Source organism: Aulonocara stuartgranti (genome assembly GCF_965226115.1).
Source record: "Aulonocara stuartgranti genome assembly, chromosome: 19".
NCBI classification, from domain to species: Eukaryota; Metazoa; Chordata; class Actinopteri; order Cichliformes; family Cichlidae; genus Aulonocara; species Aulonocara stuartgranti.
Window position 1 is genome coordinate 7,630,712 of NC_138955.1, and position 27,145 is coordinate 7,657,856.

Sequence of the window (27,145 nt, forward strand, 5' to 3'; positions counted from 1 at the left end):
TGGGAGCAGATTGCCTGAAGCAGGTGCTATAAGGGAGATAAAACAAAAGCAGCACCTTTGTGAGGCTCGGTGTGCACATGGCTGCGTGTGTTTTCCATCTGTGTGTGTATGTGAGAGAATTTTCCCTGGTCTTCAAATTCTGTTCTTTTCCTTGCTGCGGTAAATGGGTAATGACACAAAAGTGCTTTTGACAAAAAAGGAAAGGTACCAGAGAGGAATCGGCCCAGCACACTCGGAGCATTTACAAGGCTGTGGTGAAATCTAAATATTATTTGAAGCGTGACTAAACAGGCCAACACCTTTCTGTGCAGAGGATGTGTGCTAGCTAACGCTGTTTGATTTGGTCTTTCCTTTATAATATCTTATCGCCGAGCAAAGGTGGCACCCACACTGCATCCTCGCCTTTTGTCCTCTATACGTTTCTTTATCTATTTGCATTCTCTATCAATACAAGTTTCTGCAGGGACGTGGAACATGTTGAAGGGGCTGTGAAGCACAAGCTTATGTTTAAAACGGAGATTCCACAGTTTGCAAACACGAGCGTTGTGCAAAGTTAGCATCAATATTTGAACAAGAACTTCACATCAACACTGCCTTGATCTTATGTGCAGAGGCCTTGAAATGCCCCCCATCAAGCAAAACTCTGACATTTTCAATGCAGCACTGGTCTCGGGGCATTTTTTTCTTTAAATTTAAGGCAAGAAAAGAAATGAACAAAATACAAATGTAACAAAGTTAAAACAACGCAGTGATCTGAATGGTGAAATCCCAAGGCACATTTTCATTCAAGGAGTCAAACTGGGACATGAAGACAAACCAACTGCTATCAGCAAGATCTGTGATGGACCTTTAACTCTACTTCTGATCCTTAACTCAAGTGACGGCTGGAAAACCATCCAAGGAAAAAAAAAAAGGCAGAAAGAAAGAGAGAAAGAGAGAAAAGCCTTCACCGGGAAGTTGTAATAGGAAATTGCTCTTGGCAACTATTTGTTCAAGCACCAGATTTTTTTCGTCTTTATGCCAACCCAGTGAGCCCCCATTGGAAAACAGGGCAGGTCCCCCTAATGAGTAATCTATTTCAAAGCAGTCGTGTCTGGGCATGACAGTTTACTGAGAGGCTTGAAGAACTGGTAATTACCAGTGTTACGGGGCAATTAATGCATATTACACTGCGGCACTCATGGCGGTGACTGTCAGCTCCCCAATAAAAATGAGCACTCTTCAGCTAAAGGGTGACATTAATTGGGCCCTTAATGACTATGCAGAGGAACCAAGCCAAATAGGAACAAAACAGGGGACTCGCTCTGACACTAGCAGAGGGCTGGAAATTGGACTAAAAATGAGATTAATTGCTGTTTAGAAGGAAAAAAAAAGGGGGGGGGGGAATGTGGTGAGGGGAATGGGGAGAAAGAGGTTGGGAATTATAGGGTGCAAAGAGCAAGAACCGTTCATACAGATGACAATTCAATTAATTATTTTATATTGTATTTTCTATACCTTAAGAAGTGCAGACAGGCCTCAGGCCCATTTCAAGGGTTTTGTCTTGGTGGTGCTTATTGCATAAAGAGCTACATAAAAAAAACCTAAAAGGCAGCTTCAGATTCCATATGCTCTCGATTTAATGAACATTATCTAAAAATTTCATTCAACCATGTGCACATAACACAAAGGGGGAGTAAACATAGCAGTCAGGATGTAAATGGGGGAAAAAATAAAAAAACTCTTAAGAAGTAAATATTAAGCATTTCTGGGTTACACACTTTCCTATGAAATATAAGACTTTTAGTATGTCCTTTCACTTAAAAACAGTCTTAAAACCTTCAGCAGAGCTTTCATGAAAAATAAATCAAGTAAATCTACCAAATTGCAGGCCTTCCACCCACAGAAATGTTGGTTAAAAAGAGATCAAGGATATGGGGAAGACACGAAGTAATTCTGATTAATGTTGCTAAAGCTAGGCACGTACTGAGCACCACCTGAATATGCAAGCCCCAAATCATGAAAATATCAGCATGCAAAACATGCCGTCATTTGCATACATTTTGGATTTTGGATTTCCGTGCTATTTAAATATGCAGTTAGAAATAGTCCAGCACTGCCTCTTGCGCTGTCACGCTGCACACTCACACTGTCATTGGTCCTGATAGAACTCCTTGCTTCAAAGGGAGCTTTGCAATGGAGAAGAGAATGAGCAAATATTTGAATTGCAAAAACACATCATATTCCAAGGGGAGAAAATTCAAGACAACTTTTTAGAGTTAAAGACACCCCCAACCCCCAGCAAGCTAACCCTCTGCATACGGCACAAAAAAAGTCAACATATTCATAGTGTAAGCACACTCCTCACTAATTTACCATATCCAAATTTGCGTAATGGGATATGACATATTTTAGAGGGGATTGCGGGGAAAAAAAAAAACTTTAATTTGAGGAGAGAACCATAAAATGTTTAAGCTGCTCCTGTATTTAACCGAAATCCACCATATAAATCCAGGTTCTCAGACAACCTGACATGGGTTTGATTACAGACTGAAGTGTAATTAGCCACTTCAGTTATCCCGTAGAAGGTTGGAGTGAGCAGCACCACCATCCTTGCTAGATATTTTAGCATAACTAAAGAGACCTTTACATTCTACGGGAGTACCTTTCCTCTCAGGATTCAGCACAGCCAGTTTATAGCCATTTACACGCAAGCACTCCAGGAGAATCTCAGTCGCCTTCCAACTTTTGCAAAAGTTAGAGAGAAAGTGCAATAAATAATCTTCGTGACCAATCAATAATATGACTCAGAGCATATTTGAAAGTATGAGTTCCTCACTTGGTTGCCAGAATAAACAGAACATTTAAGCCAAAAGTTACAAGTCTAGAAATGAAGGCCATGAACAACATTAACGGTACTAAATACCCATCACCAGACATCTAAAAAAAACACCCCTGCACAGGGGAAAACACTCATCTCCTCTGTTTATGATTGCAAATGTATATACCACAGGCTGAGAACTACCTTGAATTTTAAATGAGGGAAAATTTTATAGTTTTACACACATACTAAGAAAACAGAATACAAGGGGAATTTCTGTAAGTATGTCTCTATAAGTAAGGCTATCAGATTGCTGCTGGAGAAAAAAATGTGTCTACTTTTTTTTTGTAATGTCTGCTTTAAACATAAGACGAATGATTGTGGATTCAGATTTCATACGATAATAAGAGGTTTGAATTAGATTTACAATATTAGCTATGTTTTAAATAGCAGTTTGAACCAGTAGTCACTGTTGCAAAATGCTACATTTTTGTGATCTCTTAACACGCACTTAGCTTTAGCCACCCAAGTCCAACCCTCCTGTGGCCTCTACCTCTTGTGAGCTACAAACCTATGCGTAGACAACTTGGAGACAAGTTTGAACAGAAATCAAACCTGAATGACGGATAGCTTTACTACACAATGACCTCTGTCACTAAGTTCTTGCCCTAAATCAATGCTGGCGATAAGAGCCCTGCGCCAGTGCTCACCTTGGTATGTTCAGCAGCAGGCCTTATCTATGGCAGGAGGAAGTATGAGTAATAACTAAAGACAAGCTACGACAAAACCACTAACCCCACCTTGTCAAACATAATTTACAATGTATATCCCTTTACCTCCTCACCCCCCACCCCCTACCTCCCACTGCTGTTAAAGAGTAATTATGGGAACCAAAGAGATTTGGGACTGAGTTTGGATGATTAGCCCATTATAGTATGCTGGGAGAGGTTTGAGTACAAGTCAGAGCAGGGCTCATATTTTCACAAGAAAAGTGAAAAAGTCAGGCTGCTGTAACTTTTGCTGTTCTGTTGTACACTCATGGTTTCATTCACAAAAATATGAATAACACTCTTATATGTCAGCAGTGCCAGATCCATGGAAAGTGGCCAAACTCTGGTGATGTACACAGTGAGAGGCTAAAGGTTAAAGTTGAAAGAAAGGCTGACAAGAAGTCGACTTTATGAAGATTATAGCACTACAAACTCTGAGACCTTTCAATAGTTTTTCATTTGACTGTGTCTGATGAAGTATGTGTGTGAGACAGAGAAAGACACATAGAGCCAGGCAGGAGAGCGAGCATGCTTCCAGGCAGTTGCATCAAAATGGAGCCAGAGACCGAATATGACATCAAACATTGCAATTAACTGACCCCTTTCTCTTAGAGTCACAGTTTGAAAAGCCGTGCCTTTAAAACCCTGATTAAAATATGTTTGCGCTCTCATTCAAAATGACATTTGACAAGGTTAGTAATATTTCAACTAACTGTAAAAACATTCTTGCAGACGTAATCCTTTTTTCCATCACTTTGCAGAGGCGCAGGTAACCTCCGAGTGAGTTTCCCATGAACTCAGTGCTAAAATTTGAAAACAAAACGGCTGGGGGAAGGAAAAAAAAAAGTTCAAAAGTTTCACTCGAGTGTGTTTTGTTTCACCCGGGCAGCTGAAGCTAAATGTTTTCTGATCATTATTCAGAGCATTTATCCCCTTTCTAATTCAAACCACAATGAGAATTTAAAACGCAGCCAGGGTTTTTTCACTTTATTCCCTCCGACCACGAACTCCATCCTTAGCAGGGACCCAAGGGGGTGAAGACTGTCAGCATGTCTGAGAATAGAGTTCCTCAAACCGTTAAACCCCCTCATCACCAAATTAGGAGGTGTATTCTGGAGCTTAATGGTATGTCCAATGGAAAGTTGAATAAAAAGTTATGCAAGATGTAATTTAACGGTGCATGACAGTATATATTTAAATATAAACTGTATATGAAATATTTTTTACATGGGTTTAGGAGTACCAACTTTGGTTTGGAATCAACTTTGAGTCCAAGTTTTAAAAAAAGGAACGCAGTCAGAAAACTTAAGTAAACAAAAAGAAAACAGCGTCTGAGACAGTCATTGGTTCTGACAAAACAAGTGGGAGATAAGCAATGAAAAAAATGGGAAGAGATCAGAAATGGTCAAGCCAAAACTCTGTCTGAAGTTAACAGTTTTCAAATCCATTCCAATCGCAGGAGAAGAGAATGTGAAGTGTCGGGCTGGACAGTGAGCCAGCAGAGGCTTTGCTGCAGCTGCGCTCAAATGGAAGTGGCACTTTCTATCAGAGGCCTTTCACCAGACAGCTCTATTCTGCCCGTTCACTTTTAACCTCACAGACACATAACAAAAAGATACGAGTGGTCATTTAAGACGTGCGCACTCGTCATTGAAGAGACAGATTCGGGGTTTAACATTGGGATAGACTCATGGTGCGAATGTGCCAACTGATAGAGATATCACTCAAAATGAGAAATAGATTTCTTTGACATCTCTATGGCGGCCATTCAAAGGGGGTGGGGTCAAAGCCTCAAACTCTGTTAAGAGTTTAGATTTCACTTGTTCAGAAATATATGCCCCTGTTAACTTGCATCAGTCTAGAGGAAAAGGATTGCGTGCCATCTGTTTCGGCTTATGGTGAAAAATCACATCAACAAATGTTACAGGAATTTTTGTTCCAAAATCACATATAGACCTCCTCAACGAAGTTTATTTCAAAACAGTCATAAAAAAACAAACACCGAACAGAAATACTGATACCATCAAAGATGTGGTGAAAAATATATAAGCAGAAATTTTCTTGTGTTCATTTTATTCTACACAGTTTTCATAAGAGCCAGCAGCCAGACGCATTTTTTTCTTCCAATCGTTTATAGACCTGACAGAGTTTGTGCAGACAAATCTGCTGACCTGATAGATCCTGTACATTAACCCCAAGAATTGATGAGCGAAAGCAGAAGGTCAGCACTTGGACACAGGCTCCTCATGTGTCTTTGATTACACACTCCCACTAAAGGATAGGCAGGCAGAGATGTTTAAGCTATCAGGCAATCAGACCGCCGAGAGACGTGAAACTCAAACCAGAGACAGGAGAAGGAAAGGGCTGCCTGGGAACAAAGATGGGGGAAGAGGGTTCTGACGAAGCTCTTTAACAAATGCCAGGCCAGTGAGGGGAAAAACTCAAATGTGCTTATATCTCTTTCAGTGTTTCTGGCAACAATGCAAAGAAGTGAATTAATACTGAAATATAAAACATTGTTCTCAAAAATAAATATCTCTTCATATGGTATTTAAACTAAATTACTTTTGGTACATCAGTCACAATGACTGCTACTGGATACAATCAGATATAGGATTTAAATATGAGAACAAGCAATTCAAATGTACTTTTGAATAGAAATTAGGTCATATGACAAATGATAAAAAATAGAAATCTCTTCTTAACTGCAGTTGAGAATGCTTAGAGTACATTTAAAATAGCATGGCTGCTTTTGAAGTCATTTGGAGGCCAACTGGTGTTTTTTTTTTAAATATAATTTATTTTATTCTTTAAAATCCTTTCTGTTACTTGCTGCATTATCAGAGAAGAGTTTGTGAGATATAACGAAAACAGGAAGAACTTTGCCTCCTGGTTTAGAATATCAAAAGCTTTTTATAGGTATAAATCACCAAGAGCCTTTTGTCAGGATCTTTTTAACTTTCATACACACACAGATGAATGTGAGCCAGGAAAGCACTTAAAACTGCAGTACACACATGCACATGTATTGCAAGTGTACGGTTTTGTGTGTGTGTGTGTGTGTGTGTGTGTGTGTGTGTGTGTGTGTGTGTGTGTTTCTTCACTGTATATGATCAGAATTCTGCTGGTAATATTAGTTACAGAAATCCAATCATTACTTGTTTGATTAAGCGAGAAAAAAAGATACAAAGCTAAAAGCGTGGAAGCTAAATAAGAGGCTGAAGTCAGTGTGGAGGGGAAAAGGAAACAAGAATGAGCGGGAAAAAACAACAACAATAAAAAACAAGGTTATGTGAGGGACAGTGTGTCTATAAAAAGAAGCCTACTGTCTAGGTTATCTATAAGGAACCACTTATCACAAGCGACCAGCTTCACACAGTGACTGATGGGCCTCTACAGACCACGAGTACCAGCACATTATCTGGTACACACAGTGCTGCTCTTTAAACACAAAAGGCAGAAATATGAAGCATTGTTTCCTTGGTTGTCATTTGTTAAAAAATAATTCTTTTATTTTTGGACTGGAATAAAAAAAAAGTGTTTACCGTTTCCGTGCCAGCAAATACACAAAGACAATGCTGACCAACATAAATTAATGCTAAATTAGCCTAATTGAACCATTAATTTCTCGCCATGACCGATTTATAGCAGAACTCGCAGGTCTTTAAATGAAAAAACTAGATCAATATAACAGATACTACTCACACGTACTCGCATTATCTCTAGAACTTATCTAGATAGAAGTGAAGATATTTAGCACCTGTGAGTGTGCAGGCCTTTGTGTGATGCATATAAAGCATCATGTAGTGTGTGACAAATCTATTTGTCCCGCTGTCAAGAAAATATTACTGCAGGTTTAACATCACATTGAGGGTAATGTAGAATTGAATGTCCTTTAGAGGTCAGACAGCCATTAAAATTCTCCTGTTAGACTGACTTTTACAAAAAGCCTTTCGATTCCTTGCCCACTAGTCTCTCTGTGCTTTTGACAAATGCTGCTGGCTTCTTCCTGGATTGAAACCCAGAAGGTCAATGTAGAGGAAAAAAGAAGGAGAAGAAGGCGGCGAGACTGAGAAAATGAGGGGGGGAGGAGTGAGTCTTTTTAAGTGTGATGACATACATCGTGAAAGCTGACAAAAAAAATGTACGTTCATCTTCAAAAAGTTCCATACCAAAACAGGAATTCATGGAGCAGACATGCTTGCACCTCATTTTACTTCAGGCTTTCCTCTCCATCTCACAGTGTCACAGGCAAGCAGCAAGACAGGAGGAGGGGTATATATCGCTGGGGTGCCGCTTTCTGTCCTGCTCTTCGTTTATACACACAGCGCGATGTCAAAGCTGCTCTCACATTCAATGGTAAATGACAAATTTGGATAATGCACACATACAACCCTACCAACATAAATAGGAGACATGGGGCTTAACCAGAGCTAAATCCTGAGGCTGCCAGAGACCTGAGAGTGCGGATTACACCCCAGACGTCTTAAACAATGCACCCAAATGTGCATCCTTAAAAGTATGAAATCCTTGAAGCATCACGGCCGACTTGTCATTTACCATTAATATTCCAAGTAGCTTGCTCTGTGAGGGCTAGCATTGCACTTCTGTGGGCTGACGTTCCCCAAAACAAACACTTGCGAAGCCCTAAAGGAACCACCACTGTGGATGGCTATTTTTCTTGCTGTGGAATATTCTACGTGAGGATGTCATAACAAAGGAAACAATAAAAGAGGCCACGTTCCTGCACTGCATGGGGCATCCATAACTATAAATAGCAGGAAGGCTATGCGGAGACAGTTATGCTTTATCAGAAACCCCCCCCCCCCCACAAAACAACTAGAATTTTCTATTGATATTAAGTGCCCAAAACTACACAACAGAAGAAAAACTGTAAGCCAGAAAAAAAAAGCTCTTTCTTAAACATCACAAGAGAATAGATTAATTGAGAAACTAAAAGACTGCTGGCTGGTGCTATAATGAATCTATTCAAATATTGTTTCTGTCACTTTAGTGACTATCAGCTATTCATTAAAGGCTAATATTGCCATGGATACTTTTTTATTTATTTATTTTTCACCCCCTTTCTTTGTCTTGCACATTTATGACAAGAACCTGAGGTAAGGTATGGCAGGGCACAGGTCTTGGAGGTGTCACACTGTCACCCCAGAAGCGCCAGTACCTGTCCTCAGGGATGGCCTTGTAATGTCCAGCCTCATTGAATCAGTGGCAGCCACGGCCTTTGGGCTCCCTCGCTCAGGTGACATCCCCTATCTGCTCTTCCTTTGTGATGTCCTAGATGCTGAGGCCTTTAATACTCTTATGCCACTGCATTAACTGGGACTATACGAGAAAACATGTGCAGAAGCACACAAGGTCAAAACATTATTTCTAAATATGAGCAGCTTCAGTCATATATAAACAGTTATTTAAGTGAACACAAACTACATTTATGGATCCAAATATCTAGAAGAAGGCCTTACATATTTTAAAGCTAAAAGTACCAGCTGATGAATTCAATAGAGCATATCAAACACCCACTGTAACATTACACTCCACTCCACTAATTAGGCATTCCTGTTATCAAGGCTTTAGAAAGTTCAACAAAAATGATGGACATGTCCATTAAAAATGGATGGCAATGTTCAATATCATGAATCGAGAAATTAATTTGATGTCGCAAATGGATTGACATTCTGAGACTAACAGGCTTAATGCGCAATTTCATCTGTAAAACCTACAGCATGCAGCCCTTGATATAACTAGAAAAAGTTCACAAAGAACTGGAGATTTCTAATTGTGGTCATGTCAACTAATATAAAACATCACAAAAATCTTAGGTATGTCTATTTATGAGGTAATGTGTCAGCAAGCAGATTATTGATGTTATAGGAACGGTCTGGTGAGACTTTGGAATTATGACTTTCTCATTAGTTTTACCATTTCCTCCATCACAAAAGTGTAACAAAGGACGCACATAAGCAGATAAGAATGGAGATCAATGAGTGCTTTTGGTGCATGAGAATTTTATGCTACTAATTATGTGGGGACATAAATTATCAGCATTACAACAAGGCCTTCAAAATTACTGAAACAAAGGAGCCAGATGAAACATAATGCGTGTGTGTGCATTCAAGTCTCACTAAATTTGCAAGTGGTCAAGCCAGATGATGTATAATAGCAAACCCAAAAGTCTTAACCCCCATTTCATATGAGGGAGAAATGAGGCATACTGTCCCATTATTTTGCTATAAATCATTTTTTGTGGACGTCTGACAGCTTTTTATCAGATCTAACCTTTTCAAGCCTCCATTAAGAGTGCTAACATTTTCAAGTCTGACACATTTGCAGTTTACGAATCGCACAGCTGATTTACTTTGGGAGGAGGGGAGCTGGCGTCCACGCTCATTGTCACACAGGCTTTTCATTGTGTTCGGCTGGGTGGAATAGGGAAAGGGAACGAAGGGAAAGAGCTGAAAAGTGATGAATGAGCTCTGAATTACACTCGTTTATACCCACATTTACATGTTTAATCTACTAAAACACGATAAAAAAGTTATTTTCTTGGTTGCTGCATTTTCTGATTTACCTGATTGATTATTTTTGGTACACAAATGCTGCAATAAAGGCAATTAGCTACCTCAATGAACCTAAAAAGTCTGGCGGGTTAACAATAAGCATGCAATAAGGTTTCTGAGCCTGGATATATTGTAGTTTTGACAGTTTTCTGCTCTCCTGATAATAAGGACCAGTCATTAAACTTTAGCTCCATCAAGTATAAAAACTTATTTAGTTTTTTTTGTCCTTCATTCTAAAAAAGTAGCCTTTACAAGTGGTTTAATAAGCAACTATAATCTTTTTTTTTTTTAATTATCCAATTATGTCAACTATTATTCAGTCAAATGGTAAAAACCCAAATCTCTATTGCTACATAACTTAGGCAAATGTTTCAACAATATTTGAGTGCAAAAATAATCAAGAAGTCAGCAAATAATAATTATCTCCATGGTCTCTGGATTAAAGTATGAGATCACCTAGACAGACAAATGCATGAGCAGAATTTGAATTGCTGCTTGCAGAGTTATGGAAGGAACTTTGCCAAGCGTAATTGATATAAGTACACCATAATCAACTAGGGGCAGTTAAGGTGCTACCACATAAGAGTCCATATTTCATTACATGCTGTGTTTAACCTTATCCACTTCTCCTAAAACACACAAGAGGCTCATTATGTGTTTAATATTCACCAGCAGGTGAATAATTTTTATGCAACTCTGATAGTTGTGCGAGATGGATCACTCAATTATCTGAACATCCGTCAGAGCAGAGGGCTCACTGGCTCTGGAACGCCACCAGCTAAGATTGATGGCTGGAAGACACCAATAGCTGCTGTTTCACGATCTCATCCAGGCACTGGGCCTGAACACGCTGTCTGATTCTGCAGAAGACTGTCTTTTTCTCTCCATTTTTTTCTGTCCTCTCCCTTTTTTTCTTGGGAGCATTGTAGGTGAAGCGTCATTACCCCTCACTCCACTGAAGAGGGGTTCATTATGGGGTTACTGTGTTGGCAAGACTATTGTTTGGATGATAAATGCAGTTGGTGAGGGCTTTGGAGGGAAAATTAGTTATGTTTTTTCTATCCGTCTACAAAAACACATCCTTACTCTGTAATGCTTGAGGGCAAGTGAAGAACAATTAACACAGTTCTGGGTAACCCAGCTCAGTTAAAGCAAAGAAGGAATTCATGAAAAATAAGCAAATCACTGGAAATGTCAATCAGAGGCAATGAAGTAATTACAAACACTGGTGTGCCCTTCTTAGGGTGGTCAAAAAGGAAACTGAACAGTTTAGACTTTGAAATCGGACTGAGCAATCAGAATCAGAATCAGAATGGGTTTATTGCCAGATGTTGAGGTTTACAACATTAGGAATTTGCTGCGGTGCTTCAGTGCAAACAATAAGAATTAAAGTGCTATGTAGAAAGAAAGATATGTGCATGAGATATACATGAGATATATACATGAGAATAAGAATTAAGAGTGCTACGTAGAAAGATATATACATGAGTGCAGGTGGTGATCAGTGCCAGACATGAAATGATGCAGTGACACAGCGTAGGGTCATGTGTTAGTGGCGGGGACAGTCAATGAAGGAATGGACAAATATTTCAAACATCAACCTGTTGGTTGATGTTTGAAACTGAGACCAACTAACGAGAGATGAAGTGAAAAGTGAAGTAGACACTATCTAGCCCAAAGCGAATGAGTTCTTAAACCAAAAACACGAGACATTATATCATGTATATGGAGTAGGGACTTACAAATAAAGATTTAAACAGCCCACACCTATGGCTAAATTCAACCTTCTTTTGGATCTCAACAAAACACCTAATTCTGTACATGCTGCAGTACTAACACACGGTCAACATCACACATCCAGACCGACTAACAGAGGACTGTTATAACATTGTCTTTGTTGTTGCCACTGCTTAAACAAAAGTCTCCAAGACCGCATTTGACATGTTAACAGAATCAGAGGAAGAAAAAAAAAAAAACAGCCTTGCCTTCAGCTGGTAATGATACCGTTCTCTTTTCACCTGCTGCTCTTAACAGGTTATAGTTTTGTGTCATTGCGTTTCCAAACACAAACATGAACATCAGGGACTACACTTGTACTTCAAATGATCATGCGTATGGTCTAACAGAAAGATTAGGGCACATTTTGAAATGTCAGTTGTAAATGTCAAATAAAATTTACAGGGGTGCTGAAAAAGGTGGGGTCTGACATTTTTTCTTTCTCTTTTTTTGACACAGAATGTTTGTCTGACTGGCTGCTGGCTGACGTGATAGGATCTACTTTGTCAGTACCTTAATATACTTGGACAAGGCTAGCCTTGTGAATATAAATGAAAGACACATATGAGCAAATATATAAGGCTCAGACTAACACAAACTATCCAACCAAGCTGCAAGTATTCCAGAAAGATCAGCATTTGGCTGCAACACTGATCAGATAGCATTTCACAGTGTCGATGAGCTCAGGTGGTAGAGCAGACCAGCTACTAACCGGAAGTTTGGTGGTTCAATCCCAGGCTTCTCCAGTCTGCATGCCAAATATCCTTGGGCAAGATACTAACCCAATGTTGCTCTCCGATGCATCCATCGGAGTGCGAATGTGTATGAATGTTAGATAGTAAGCACTTAACAAGCTTGTGTGAATGGGCGTGATTGGGTCAATGAATTAGTAGTATAAAGCTTTGAGTCACTCAGAGTAGAAAAGCGCTATATAAGAACCAGTCCAGTCCAATGCAACACTTTAAAAACCTCTTGAATCAAAGCTGAAAGCCTGGACTTTAGTCACATCTTGACTGTTTGATTTAAAATCCAGTGTGGTGGTGTTCACAGGTAAGATTACAAAAACTGTGTCCTTGTCCAAATACTTTTAGACCTAATTCTATGAATACATCAAATCTCAAACTAATCTCATTATATCACGTACTGCACACATTCTAATAAAACATACAGACATGAGAGAAACCTCCAACTGGTCATGGCAGATGGTTGCCCCTCCCAAGCCTGGTTTAAGTTTGTTTGTATTAAAAGGGAGTTTTTCCTTCTCACTGTCACCAAGTGCTTGCTCAAAGGGGGCAGTTTACTTGTTGGGGTTTCTCTCTATTATTGTAGAGTCTTTACCTTACAATATAAAGCACCTTAAGGTGACCGTTGTTGAGTACTTTGTTACTCTGTGTTTTGAAAAGTGCCATACAAATAAAGTTATCATAATTCACTGAACACAGCATCAATGACGAGAACCTGCACCACCATGTCAGCTAACCATTAGTGGAGGATCAGGGCTATAGTGTGATATGGGAACCTGGTGTCAGCCAAGGCTAAGATGTGGACTCCACTTGTTTGTGTCCACTCTATTCAGGTTTCAAATTAAATATTAAATAGGTCAGTATGTTCTACAGGTTATCACTTCTAAGATTCATTGAAAAATGTATTTGCGCACATATACCTCTGTCCCGCCACCGTCAGGACCTGCTCCTGTCCAAAAGTTCTCATGCTACAGAGGCCAGGCATTAGTCACCCATTTCCTTGCTTCCCTTCCAACACAATGTGTTTATTCAACAAAACAATCAAGCTCACAGGCAGACCATTCAGGCTCTAAAGGTCTCAGAGAACATGAGTGAATGTGGAAGTAGTGTAATGTGCAGCTGTAGCATGTGGAATCCTGTGGTTAAAGTGGCCTTTGCCAGAGAGGAAGTGGTAAGCATTGGCGGACAGAGATAGGAGTTCTTTATACAACTGAGAATACCTGATCATAGTTTCTAGTGAAAAAGGAGAAGTTATAAAGAATATGAAAACTGATAAAATAACATTGGCAAATTTTTGATGGCCAATAAAGTAAACAAAACAGATAAAAAAAAGAGAGGGCTCACCTGTTCCAATAGCTCCAGAATTGTTCATTGAGATAGGTTTGATGGCTTTGATCATCTCCAAAAGAGGCTTTGCTCTCAATCCAGTGTACAATGTGTCCTTCCACAGCTTTTCATAAATAACAAAACACAGCAAATCTAAGAAAACTAGTTAGACGAGGTCATTTGTTTTGTTTGTTTCTTCAGTCATATACAAAAAAATCCCAAAACTTTTTGACAATAGAGATGCCTAAGGTTGAAGTGAGGTTACATTCATAATGTAAATACTAACCAACTGGAACCTCCAGGATGATATCAGGTGTTTTGTCGTAGCCCATAGTTCTCAGGTGGTTTTCATCTATTGAAAATAAAAGTTTAGAAATGTTATGCTTGCTGTTTTGCAGTAACCTTCTATATGAACAATCAGTCACAGGCTGCTGATCTAACTGCTTTCACAAAGATGCTGGTAACAAACCGCTCAGCATGAGCAAAGCAGAAAAACAGCAGTAGAGCACAGCCAGTGTAGTTAAACCATTATCTACATCTGCCACGTATTTGCTGTCACTGCACAAAATACTCTAAACTCCAGTTACAGTATTGCTCTCTTTGGCAGTGCTTTATAAAATATACAGAAAGGAGACAAGGCTGGCATTATAGTCTCTGCAAGCCTGACCCTTGCCTGCACAAGCTGTAGCCATTGTCCTTGACTTCTGGCGTGCTCTAGCCATTATCCCTCCAACACCTGATTTCTCCATTAAATCTCACTGACCAGGTCATTCAGTTCCGAAGGCCTGCCTCTTTGTCTTCAGCCAAGCTCAACTAATGGGGCATGGAAGAGAATTGTGGCTAGATGGAGGGTGGCGGTTAGTGCTGGTGAGGAGGTAGCATCAGCCACGGATGAAGAAAGAGAGCAGAGAGAGGTCACCGAGGCTACCAGAGGACTGTGGTAGATATCCAGGCATCCAAGATGTTGTAATGTCGGTGTAGAAATGTGTTTGTGTGTATAAGGATGGGAACCTCTGTACACACCCACTGGGCTGTTGACATTCTCATGTGGCTCTGATCGCCTTTTTTAGATCAGCTTTGATTAAAATTAATGGTCCATTCCTGCTGTTGGGTAGCTTATTTCCAATCCATTTATCAGATGGGGTGAGGCTGCTTCAGTGGCCCTCGTGCCCCTCGAACTCTGACAGCTTTAGAACAGTCTTCTGTACAGCCCTGAAGAAAGGTCAGCACTCCATGTCCAAATAAATGATACGGCCGTAATGACAGTGGGAATGATTCTTATTCTTCATCACTCATCTGACCTAGTAAATGATGATGGGATGGGGTGATATGAGGATGGGGGGATTCTATAGTTCCATACCTGAACATTCCATCTTCATTTAATTTGATCTGAATATGGCAATAGCATCAGAAAAATAGATGATATTCAGAGAACAATCTGTTTGATTTTCTGTAAACATCAAATCCCCCAAGACAGCTTTACGCAGAGAGAAATATAAATAAATAAAAAATATTTGCAGTCAAGAATGTCCATATGGTTCCAATATGACTTATGAGTTGTTTTCATTTTCATGTTAAAATGTAATGAGAAGGTCAAACGATGGCTTACCCAGAAAGGAAAGGTTCTTCTCCTTCAGTTTTTCCCGGAGCAGCACTTCATGCTCATGGCCTATGGCGCTGAGAATCGAGTCAAGGATTCCAACAATACTACGATACATTTGACTTTTAAATTTAAATTCTCTGGAAACCAGAAAATTCAGTGCTCGACTACATGCACATGTTTACCATCAGTTACAGTTAAGAATCTGCTCTTCTCCATTATTGATTTACTATGCAAAGCAAAAGCCATTTCTCCTCATGCTAACATACAGTAAAGCATAATCAGAGTTCGGGTCAAGTTAAATCTGCTTTCACAACAAATCTCTGAAGTGCATTATCTAAATAAGAAAGAAAAAACAAATGCCAATTTGACAAAATGCATAAAGTGCATAGATGAGATACTCTGCCTAGTACTTTATAATATTTGAAGAAAAAATACTTTTAGAATAAATGCCATATTGTATTAAGGATGTGCAAAGCTTGAAGGCACATAAAAGGAAATATGCAATGATGATGGTTTTATTTTTGAAAGAGAAAAAGAAGCTCTTATAGAAATATATTACCCTCTAAAAACTAAAACAACCAAAATGGTTTCTAATTACATAAATATATATATATATTTATACATACTGTAACTAGTAGCCACGCAACTGATTCAATGTGTGGATGACTTCTTTGAAAGAACATAGCAGTGCGGTGGTTATAATGAACTCTCTGTGGCAGAGTAACTGATTTTAAGTTGACACTGAGAGGACTGCCACAGAATGTTAAAAAAAGGGGGGGATGTGGAAGGAGGGTATAGGGACAAGGTTGACTGGCTATGAACAGAACAACACAGCCCCACCACGGGCAAGAAAGCCTGGACAGACACAATAACATACGGACGTGCACGTGTACACCGACTCAAATAATTCTCCTCCCCTTGAAAATAGCTGATCTGCTACCCAGCTGGTTGCCCCTAAAAAAGCCCGAGCTCCATTCTGCCCCTACAGCCAAGGTCCTACTAGACGAGTAGGGGGTGTGTGTAGGTGGGGAAAGTGTGTGGGAAGAATAGTAATGAGGTGGACAAATTAATTATAAATGAATAATAAATCATTACCTTAAGTTAGACAAATGTAGTAAAAACTTTCTGTAGTGCACATCTGAATAAAATGATCAGAAGTAAATAGTAATGAATTAAAATGCATTTAAAAATATGTATGTAACAGTATTAGCTCTTTTTCCTGTTCCAAAAAGCTTTTGAATTATATTTCTTTTCTTGTATCATAGAACATTGGGTCTGATTCACAGCATGCACATAGAGATGCATTTAGATCAGCCTATCCTCTCCTCCTCTTCCCTCCATCGCCTTCCAGCCCCTGTATGGATGATACTGGGATGGCAGGCAGGATGAAACACTTCCTCTGTGAAGCAGAACTTTTATGTCAGGTGAAGCCAGACACATCTCATCCCCTTCAATAGCTCCTCGTCAATTTCAGGCTTAAAATTTTATGGGATAGGATACTGTTTGATGCAGTCTACCAGTGGTCCATAACAGCAGTCATTTATTGTGCACTGAAAAGAGGGGGAAGAAATATTATGGCATGCCAAAAGGGTGGGTGGGTGTAAGGGAGGTGAGGGAAGCCCATACACTGCTGGAAAAAAAAGGAGAAAACACAGGAGATGCTGGCAGACTGGCAGGCATGACCGCCGGCTCTCACGTGACCTCATCAGCAAACATGAGCCGCTGATGCCGTCTGTCAGCCAGGTGTAGAGTACCATTTTTTTTTGAAAACTCACTGTGCACAAGCAATTTTCGATTTGTTAAGTAGAGACACAGCAAATGCCTTAAAATAATAACATTTCATATAATTAAATAGAATTATCTCTCTCAGGCAATTAAACAGTTCTCTGGAAAATGTTAATTAAGTACAAAACTTAAAACCCTTACTTGGTAGACATTACTGGCCAAAATTTGGTCTGGAATTAAAGATGGCTCCTTCAGCATGCTGTTGAGGACTGATTTAGATGCTGAGAATAAGACAGCAAAAGAAGAGAGGGAGACAGACAGAAAAAGGAAAAAAATAATGACCAAATAATTTTATTCAAGAAAATGTCTAACTGCTGGATTTAACCAAGCAAAACAGTTAGTGTTATAAACAAAACCAGCCCGGACAGCCTCTAACCCACCAACCTGTGTACAGTATTTCTGCACTAGCCTATTAGATGGTTGCTTGGTGTCTGTACAGATTTTCTATAGATAAATGTTTCAGTCCAAAGCACAGGCGCTTCATGTAGTTTATCTATGTTATGAACGCTGACTATTCTGCATCTCTCATCCCTATTCTTGCTCTACTAACATTATAAATCAGAAAGGGAGGCCTGCGAATCGACTCGCTGTTACTGCAACAGCAAAAAATTCCTTAAATCATTTCTTAAAAAAGATTTGGATTAAATGGATTGTATCACCGTGTGACGAAATGGTTGAGGCACACCATTTTAGTGATATATATGTACACATGCACCTGACAGATTTGGCACATTAGAGACAATACATGGAATGTTTCTATTCACATTTCAGGCATGGATGGTGCCTATACCAACATCGCAGAAGTTCTCAAGCGCATCTAGGAAACTGCACACAGTATATAACGGTTATAGACACGATGGCTTATTTAAAAATTAATACAATTTTGAAAAAAAAAGTTACAAAAAAATGTAATAAATCAATTGATAGCCATCTGGATCATTAGGCCTCTGTTAGATAAATTTCACCCACAGAAAGGCGGGCTGTTCTTTTCTATGCTCTCATCCCCTACACACTTAGGGAAACTACCACAAACAAGATAGCCATTGCTATGATCCCTCATCTACCTTATGATGAAATAAAAAGTAGAGGAGGTGGAAGAAGAACAAAAGCGCCTCCTCCTTTCTTCGTCTCTATCTTTTCCTGCATAGGCTTTTTTTTCTTGTTTTGTGCAACCTGCTTTCTGTTTTAGTCTCTCCCAGCCAGCTACAGTGCTCCCCCAGCCCATCCCATAACCCCACACTCCCTCTTAGAGCTGCAAGGCACAGGGCAGTGCTTTATTTCTCTGCTCATTTTTCTCAGAGATTGGTACCTTCACACGCAGATCCATACCATGCTCCTGTGCAATGCGGGTGGTGGTGAAGAAAGAGGGTTATATTTTCCCCTTGAGTTAGGACACCTCATGACAAATGATAATGGATAATCAATAAAGTGGGAAATATGAGGCAGCAAACTTTATGAAGCCAGGAGACATATTACTCCCCAACAACACTGGTTTCCCTTAACAAAGTCACTACTCGACTGTGCCTAATAATCTGAAGGAAAATCAAAGGACCCGCAACCACATCAGCAATATTGGCAACGTATTCCACTTTAATGGCATTTTGATTGATTTTTTCCCTCTTCCTAATGGTCTTTTTATAGATTTGACGCTGTTTCTGCAAAACAGTAGTGTGTAATAAACCTCCCTGAAGGCAAACGTTAGCCATTAAAGCTCTTGTCTTACTAGCACTCATAATTGGAGGTTGACCACCACCACATTTTGGTCTCTCACATAACACACACTTTCAGGACTAGAATTCTCCCTGTCTCTCAAGCTCTTTGATATTTTTTTGTCGACGGCCATAATAAGTGCCAGGATCTCTTTCGTCTGCGCTTTTTGAGGGATGGGGTTAAAAATAGCCATAAAGAGGTGACCTTGGCGCTGACATTGTGGAATTTCAGCCAAGCATTGACCTGATGAAAATGGAAGGCCAGGCTGCTAATAAATCAGGATGCTTTTAAAATGAGTTTACCCTAATGCTCATTCATCACGGGCTGTAATGCCATTTGCAGGCCCAGGATTCGCTGCTGTGCACAAACACAGCAGTAAATAACAACAGGGCCCTTGCATCCTTCGCATCGTTGCAGCCTCCAACATCAGCATACATTTATTAAAGACGCCCCCGCCTTGCACGGCAGCACACCTCTAGAACACCCTGAGCTCCTTTCTGCTATATGCAAACATACACACACAGAAACAAAAACACACAAGCAATGCTCTTTAAATACACACGCTCAAAGCACATACAGAGGCACACATAAAAATGCGTGCAGAAAAATAAAAAGCACAATCTGTAGAACACTAGACACGGAGAACAAAGCCCTGCAGCACAACTTTGCACCTTGTAAACATTCACCAAATTTACTGTAATTGTCCCATGCTGGTATAAATTCTGACTAAGGCACCATATCACACCGTCAACATCTGAACAAAAGGAACAGAGAAGAGGGGAATAATAGATGTGAAACGCTACACCTCCATAGGGATTTGCTAAAGAAAACAACCAGTGTAAACAAATCGCAGGCCTGTTTTCATATGCAACTCCAAAACAAGATAAACTATATAAGGCAAGGTAACGGCAACAGAACCTTGGCATGTTTTCTCATTGCTTACTTTCTTTCATTTGTAACTACTGGGACTCCTCTTTTCTCCACTAGGGTGAAAAAGTCATTATCGCAAACACAAAAAAACAGAGAGAAACCTCATTAAATAGCAACATTTGTTGAGGGAGGACTGTAATAAACAATAACGGATGACGATTGTTATTACCCCTGACACTGATGAGCTCCTTTGTAAGTTTGTTTATTAATTAAAAAACCCACTATTTTCCACGGGTGGGGGTGGGCAGTTACCCATTTCCTCTATATGCCCACACCCCCGCACACTCCCCATGCGCAAGCCATTGAGCTGTGGAGGGGCACTCGTTCATCAAACTTCATGGAGCAAGGGAGAGACAGGTCCTGATAATGTGCACCGCTAAAGCTGATTTTCCATGATGAATCTCGGAGCATATAAATTGGCTAATATCTGAAAACATTTACAGATACTAGAGGAATTGACTACTTGTGGGACATGATGGATGAGGCTCTCCAACACTGGCCGACAGCTCTGCAAATCTCTGCGGTTGCCTAAAGCCCTCATTTGATTTTCCAATTTACTCCTTTTAAATTTATCCCCCCGCACTGAGAAAAAAGAAAAAAAACAGAAGATGGGAAAGAGAGAGAGTGGGAGATAGGGGGTGGGGGGTATGTGTTTCTTTTTAAACTATCTGTGGTGGTGTGTAGGTGCTAGTTGATGATATGAGGTGGTATCTCCTGTGCAAGAGGAACTCGGTCCCTGAAGAGGTTACTGGGGCAGAACTGATCTGCTTCCACCTGATTCCTTCTGATAGCGGTGAGATGAGACTCCACATTTCTCTGTGTATGTGTGCGTGTGTGTGTAGTAATAGTAGATCTGGGGAGGCACTGCTATGGAGAAAGGCTTCCCAGGTCAGGCCATTAGACTGTGGCAGAGGCTGACTGGAGCTTCTCTGCTGAAAAGGAGTAATTAGTATACTTGTCAAGTGAAGTACCACGGTGCTGCTTACCTCCCTCGCAACCGCCCCCTTGCATACACACATGCACACACTAACACTCATGCTGTCTTTGCCTCCTTACTCCCTCCCGTCTTGCTAATGAAGTGCCCTTGCTCTCATTATTTGGAAAAAAAAGGCTTCATATACACACCCCATCTCTGCACATTGGAGAGGTGTAACAGAGAAGAGAGGAGCACTTGAACACAAGAGGGAAGGGACCATAACAGTCATAGCGACCACGTTGAAAATTTGCTCCGATAAGACCCAGTACAATATTCAGTTATCAACACGTTTTATCTGAGAAACATTAAAGTTATTATAAATCCTGTCAAGTAACCAAAGGATCATAGTAGACACTAAGATTCTCACAGTGTTAACATCAAACACGGGACATTTATAACCTTGCGTACAAGGCTTCTGTAAAGGAATGTGACAATAAATCTTAAAGGCGGTCGAATCACATAGTTACAAAACATGGAGTAGCAATCTAATCTGGAGCTGGGCCTTGGGAAAATGGAAAAGGTCAAATAGCTAGCAAAATTGCCTCCTCAAAAAGTATGTCTAAATCTAGAGGCACATCAACTCCTGTCAAAGGAGGAATAGAAAGAAAGATGAAGAGATAGCAGGAGGGGGAGAAGACAGAGCATTGGCTCCCCCAGTGTTTTTGCTGTGACTTTGAATCTACTACTAGATACGACCATCCTGTATCTAATGATACAGAATAGGAATGACAGTATAGCTCTCTGCAGTGTTATACTTTCATTTACAGAACTTTTCATTGGGCTGAGATGTGTTAGCTGTGCCTATAATAATGTTTTCATGAGATCTGTCCCTACCACTCCTGTTAATGCAAACCTTTTAAAATGCACAATTGTTAGTTCAGCTCTAGTAATTGTCGTTATTGGGATTCACTGCAATTCCATCCATCCACACATTCATTTATCTTCTTCTGCTTATTCAATTCAGGGTTGCGATGGGACTGGAGCCTATCCCAGGTATCAGGGCGTGAAATGAGGCACACCCTAGACAGGTTGACAGTCAATCGTAGGGCTAACTCAGCGACAGATGACCATTCATGCTCATATTCTCATGTATACCCGATTTACAATCACCAGTTACTCTAAGATGCACATCTTTGGATTGTAAGAGGAAGCTGGAGTACATGAGAGGACCCATGCACTGGCAGGCATGACCCCTTGTGACCTCACAAGAAGGTCCTCGACTTGAATCCATCAGCCAGCGAGGGATTCTCTGTGTGGAGCTGGCACATTCATGCTCACTGAAATTCAGTGAAATTATTATCTTCATTTTTTTTTTCAATCACTTATTTGAAATATTTGAAAATGTATAAATATTTACAAAAAATGTAATCATTTAAAAATGTATTCCTCAAGATTACTGAATATTTAAAAACAATACAATTTTGCTTTATTATCATTATGTATACTTTCATAAAATGAAATATAGTATCCAGTATATTTATATAAACAACACAGACATAGATTTAACCAATAAAAAGACTTATAATAACCACTTGACTTAAAAAAAGTTTTTTTTTAAATTTATTAATAGTTTCATAAAACTTTTCTATCATATTCACAACCCTGACACATAAGCTGGATACAAGTCTGGAAAGAAAAACAAAGAAAGTACTACCCTGCAAGGAATTCTGGTGTATATACTAAAGCTGTGTCATTTGGGTGAACAAGTGACCCTCCCTATTGCCCAGCTTCAAAAGACAAGAAGCAAAGACCATTATGGATGTTGATATTGCATTCAATACATAATAAAACTGCTTTGACTGTATTGATTCATGTACAAGCATCACCAGATAGTCTTTCACTTTGCTTGACTGAAACACTCTCCAATATTTCTGCTTCAAGGAAGGGGGATGGAGTTTGCTGGTGCTGTTGTCATGTTGAGGTGTGGCAGTGTGGGTAGCTAGTGGGAAGGACGATGTGGGATTGGTGGGGGATAGGGGGTTGCAACAAGCAAGCAAAAAGCAAACCAAAAAAAACCCCACACACTAGGAAGGTACAAAAACAATTTAAAACTCTGTATTGATCCGGCACTAGTGATTGTACATATATTCCATAGTCCCAAAGGCCCCATTCATGTGTCTCTTAAATGCAAGGGGAAAGAGAAGAGGAATAAAAAAAAAAAAAACAACGACAATGGTAGGCAAAGGCAAGCCACTCACCCTGTTGGAGGTAATGTCCCTTATTTAGAAGTCTATTGATCTTTGCAGTGAGCCTGCCTGCCCTTCCTCTAGAGTCTGACTAAAACACCCAAATACACACAAGCACACTGGAGATCTGTCCGAGGCTGGAGGGAGGATGAAAGATATGCCTGCCAATAGCACTGAACCAACCTGTTAGCTAATTGTCAGGAAAGACAATTATCCTTGCATTGTTTCTTTGTGGAAACAAATTACTGCACTATATATATATATATATATATATATATATATATATATATATATATATATTTTAAATATATATTATCTATATTATCTATTTCACTAGATAATATATTATGCAAATATTTACAACATGCATTGCATGTGAAATTATTCTTTGAAGGAGCATGATATTATTTGCTAGCATCCAAAAAAGTGAGATGCTGTACGCCTGTAACTCTGCTCAAAATTAAACAAGGATTTTCTAGAACATTTCATCTGGTACAAATCTATTCTGAGCAATAATAAAACATTTTTTCACTGTATGGAGATGGACAGATGCAGTGTGCCATTATCTGAGACATAGTGCTTGTGGATGAATGCCCTGTTCTACAAGCAGCTCAGACTAGTATTTTGACAGGCAGCGGATAACGGTGGGTCCAAAGCAATCACATCTTTGACTTTGACAAATGGCTGTGCTGTGGCGAAGTTGAAAATAACACACATCCACTTTAATCTCTTTCTTGATTAAATTGGAAGCACGTCTTTTTGACATCATGTGATTCGCTCTCAAAGTAGTGACTACTGCACAGACAGAAAGTCCTCGGGATAGACCCACTAAAATAATATGCATATGTGTGATACTGGAAGTTCCAGAGTGTGGGGATGGGAGGGGAGAGGAGGGGGAGTTGTTTATTTTTTGTTATAAATTAACAATGTGACTAAAACTGGTAAAACGCAGGAATTTTGGACAAATACAGGAGAAAGACACTAACCAGACTACACATGGGCAACAATTCCCACAATTTCTGGAAAAGATCTTTGACACATTCAACAACAATATTTGTGTCTGTAATTTTGTTCTCCCACAGTGTGTCCATCAGCACTACCTAGAAATGGTTTGCTTTTTCTGCCACAGTCTTCCCTCAACTCAATTTCCTCTGCAGACCCCAGCAGGCAGCGAGGAAGAGAAGGGAATGAGAGAAGAGGAGAATGCTAGCGATAGATGGATGCATTGGGGGATGAAGGAGGCTGAGGGAAGAAATCAGGGGTGTTATAAATAACACTGATGAGGTGAGCTACCATTGATCCACACTGCAGTTGAGAGGTGGGTGGTCCTCCTAGTACTTAATTGCCAGTCATGTGCCCTGGGATGCAGCTACTACTAAATGTGGTCTATCTCTCATTAGGGTTTGACAGGCTGAAAATACAGCAGCTAGACTGGAATTGGGACTCAAACAGAAAGGGATTAAAAAGACAAAGTGCTACAATTAAGACTGATGGGGAGAATGATAGAAAGGACAGAGTGAGAAATGGAAAAGTGTTACTCACGCATTCCACCATCCTGGCCCTGAAGAAACCTGTCCAGGATGATACGAGCCATCAGCGCAGGAGACAGATCCACCTTTACACAGATTAAAAAAAAAAAAAAACATAAAAGGAAAGAAAAAAATCAACAGAAAAGACAAGCAGCTTAAATAAAAACAGACTTTACTATCAATGAGGAATTAATATTCACTTAAAAGATGGTGGAATTTATATTCCTCTCTGAAGAATTGCTTGAGAAAAAAAATCCCATATATCCAGCTGGAAGTGCAAACATATTTTAAAGAGCCTAAGACTTACGACATTGAAATTGAACAGCCAGTTTACCTTTGGCTGATGTCACATAGATAATAATGATCGTAATGGCTCTAAATTATATTATTGCGTTTCAAAACCTTGACCTTACTTTTGACAATCCGCGTGCAAATTGGTCTTTGAAAGCATTGCTTTGCATCAACCTTTCCCACAGGAACAAGAGATCGCTTATTACACAGCCAAGCTACCTGGCTGAATTGCCTTTCCTTCTGTCAAACAGACAACCTGAGTCTCTCATCTTGAAAGAAAAAGCAGCACATACTGTGCCCAGGCAAGAGACAATGGAGAGCTTTAATCATAGAATGATCACCAAGGCAAAACTATAGGAACCAATAGGACACACCTGAGGGATGGTGGGAATGTAGTCCTTAATAGGAAGGAAAGAACCTATGGCAGCAGCACTCTTTGAACACAAACACACCTTAGAGGTGAGCAGTGTTTATGGTCGAGTGCAAGGAGAAAAGTTGACAGGTAAGAGAGCACGAACGACTGATGGTGAATGTGTCTCTCTGATCAGTGCAATACATTCCTACATACTAAAATTGTTGTTATTATTACAATGTTTTATTAACATATTAAAAAAATACAACAGTTATTATAAAGAACAGCATGACAAAAAATATATATGGGTGCATTAGCATAAGATATATTTTTCCAAGGTCTACATTTGGCTAATGCTCAAACAATATACGGCGAATAAAAGAAGATGCATTAAGTCATTCACTACTAAAATTCACAGCTTACTCAGTATAGAGGGAATTAAAACATTGCTTGAAGACTTTGCCATTCCTAGCCAGCTCATTACGAAACAACATTCTTCCAGCCAAAGATCATTTTTCCTCTTGTTAGCATGATTGGGGACCAAAAGTGAATTTGCCCTCAGCTTGCAGTGAGAATGGAGTGTTTCATCTTTTCTGTGATGCTTCCTTGTAACGCTGGGAGCAGAGATGCTTCTGTCTAAACAATGTCTTTTTACCCACAGTAGTATTTGTTAACATCTCCATAATATTGCACTAAGAAGGCAGCTAGTAAAAAAAAAACATGTCTATAATAATTAAGGGGTGAGCAAAGAGTTTACATCTTCATTAAGACCTCTGATAGTACTGACTCTGACTTAGCATTTGTAACCTGCAGTTACAGTAGCTTTCTTTCTTCTCTCTAATTCTTCTAATTTCCCCTCACTTTCTTTTCTCCCTTCCCTCCTTTCTCTCTGTGCTTCCTGGCCGGCTCACAACTCAAACCATCGAACCCTGAATAACCAGAGAAAATCAGATTCTTGGTAACCTGCATCAGAGCTGACACATGAAAAATGGCAACATTACCAATGCAGGCTCAGCCTGAATAAAGACTACCTGATTAGTTGAGGTACATGCATCTCCCTAATTTTCATATTAATCATGAGTCCATCTTCATTCCCTGGTCATAACACATACCTTCATGAGTTTAACATGTGACTAAGAATCACAGAGCCTAAAAAGAATTCGTCTTTATTAAAACTCTGGTTTTATCAAACTGTAAACCAAAATGGGTCGCACAGTGCAGCACAACTGCACCTGTTCTAATGCCATATTCAAGTAATATTTGCATAAAATTCCCATAAAGATAGAAACAGTGAATGTTGAGTCCATCTCTGTTTCATGAGCTTCTTCTAAGGGCAAAAAAATATCTATGAATAGTTTTCATCACTGTTAATCATTTTCCTCTGTTGGAGATATATTGTCTCATAAAGACATGAAACTACATCAATTAGCAGTCTGGGAGACCATGAGTGCTTGGTTTAGATGTTAAGTAGCATATTAAGATGACAGTTAAATGGTTCATAGACAGTTATCTCTTAGCTGAATTGGATCCTTTCAAGAAAAAAAAAAAAATCAAGCGTCAATTAAACGGAGAATGAATAATGGCAGTTGGCTTTGAGGTACCACTGATGCATGTGAACTACTGTGATTTTAGATTAAGAGACCCTCGAATTTCATTGCCTAGTGCACGCGCCAATCAAAATTCAAATGCAAATTTAAATGTTTAAAAAGGTTATCGGGCCTTTTCTCTTCCTTTATAATCTGTAAGACGAAAAATGTCGTGAACTTACAAAAAATGAATGCAAAGATTTT

The 27,145-nt window shown here is 39.6% G+C and overlaps 1 protein-coding gene across 4 annotated transcripts in view; it reads right to left on the minus strand.

The window, feature by feature from the left end:
• Positions 1–27,145, minus strand: part of cdin1 (CDAN1 interacting nuclease 1) — a 51,038-nt gene that overhangs the window by 10,845 nt on the left and 13,048 nt on the right. For all 4 annotated transcript variants that reach the window (XM_082516463.1, XM_082516461.1, XM_082516462.1 and 1 more), the window contains 6 exons: positions 24,726–24,798; positions 17,523–17,602; positions 17,097–17,146; positions 15,603–15,670; positions 14,280–14,345; positions 14,012–14,117 (listed from right to left, as the gene is read on the minus strand). In XM_082516463.1, coding sequence (XP_082372589.1) covers positions 14,012–14,117; positions 14,280–14,345; positions 15,603–15,670; positions 17,097–17,146; positions 17,523–17,602; positions 24,726–24,798 — 443 coding nt within the window. The remainder of the gene's footprint in view (positions 1–14,011; positions 14,118–14,279; positions 14,346–15,602; positions 15,671–17,096; positions 17,147–17,522; positions 17,603–24,725; positions 24,799–27,145) is intronic.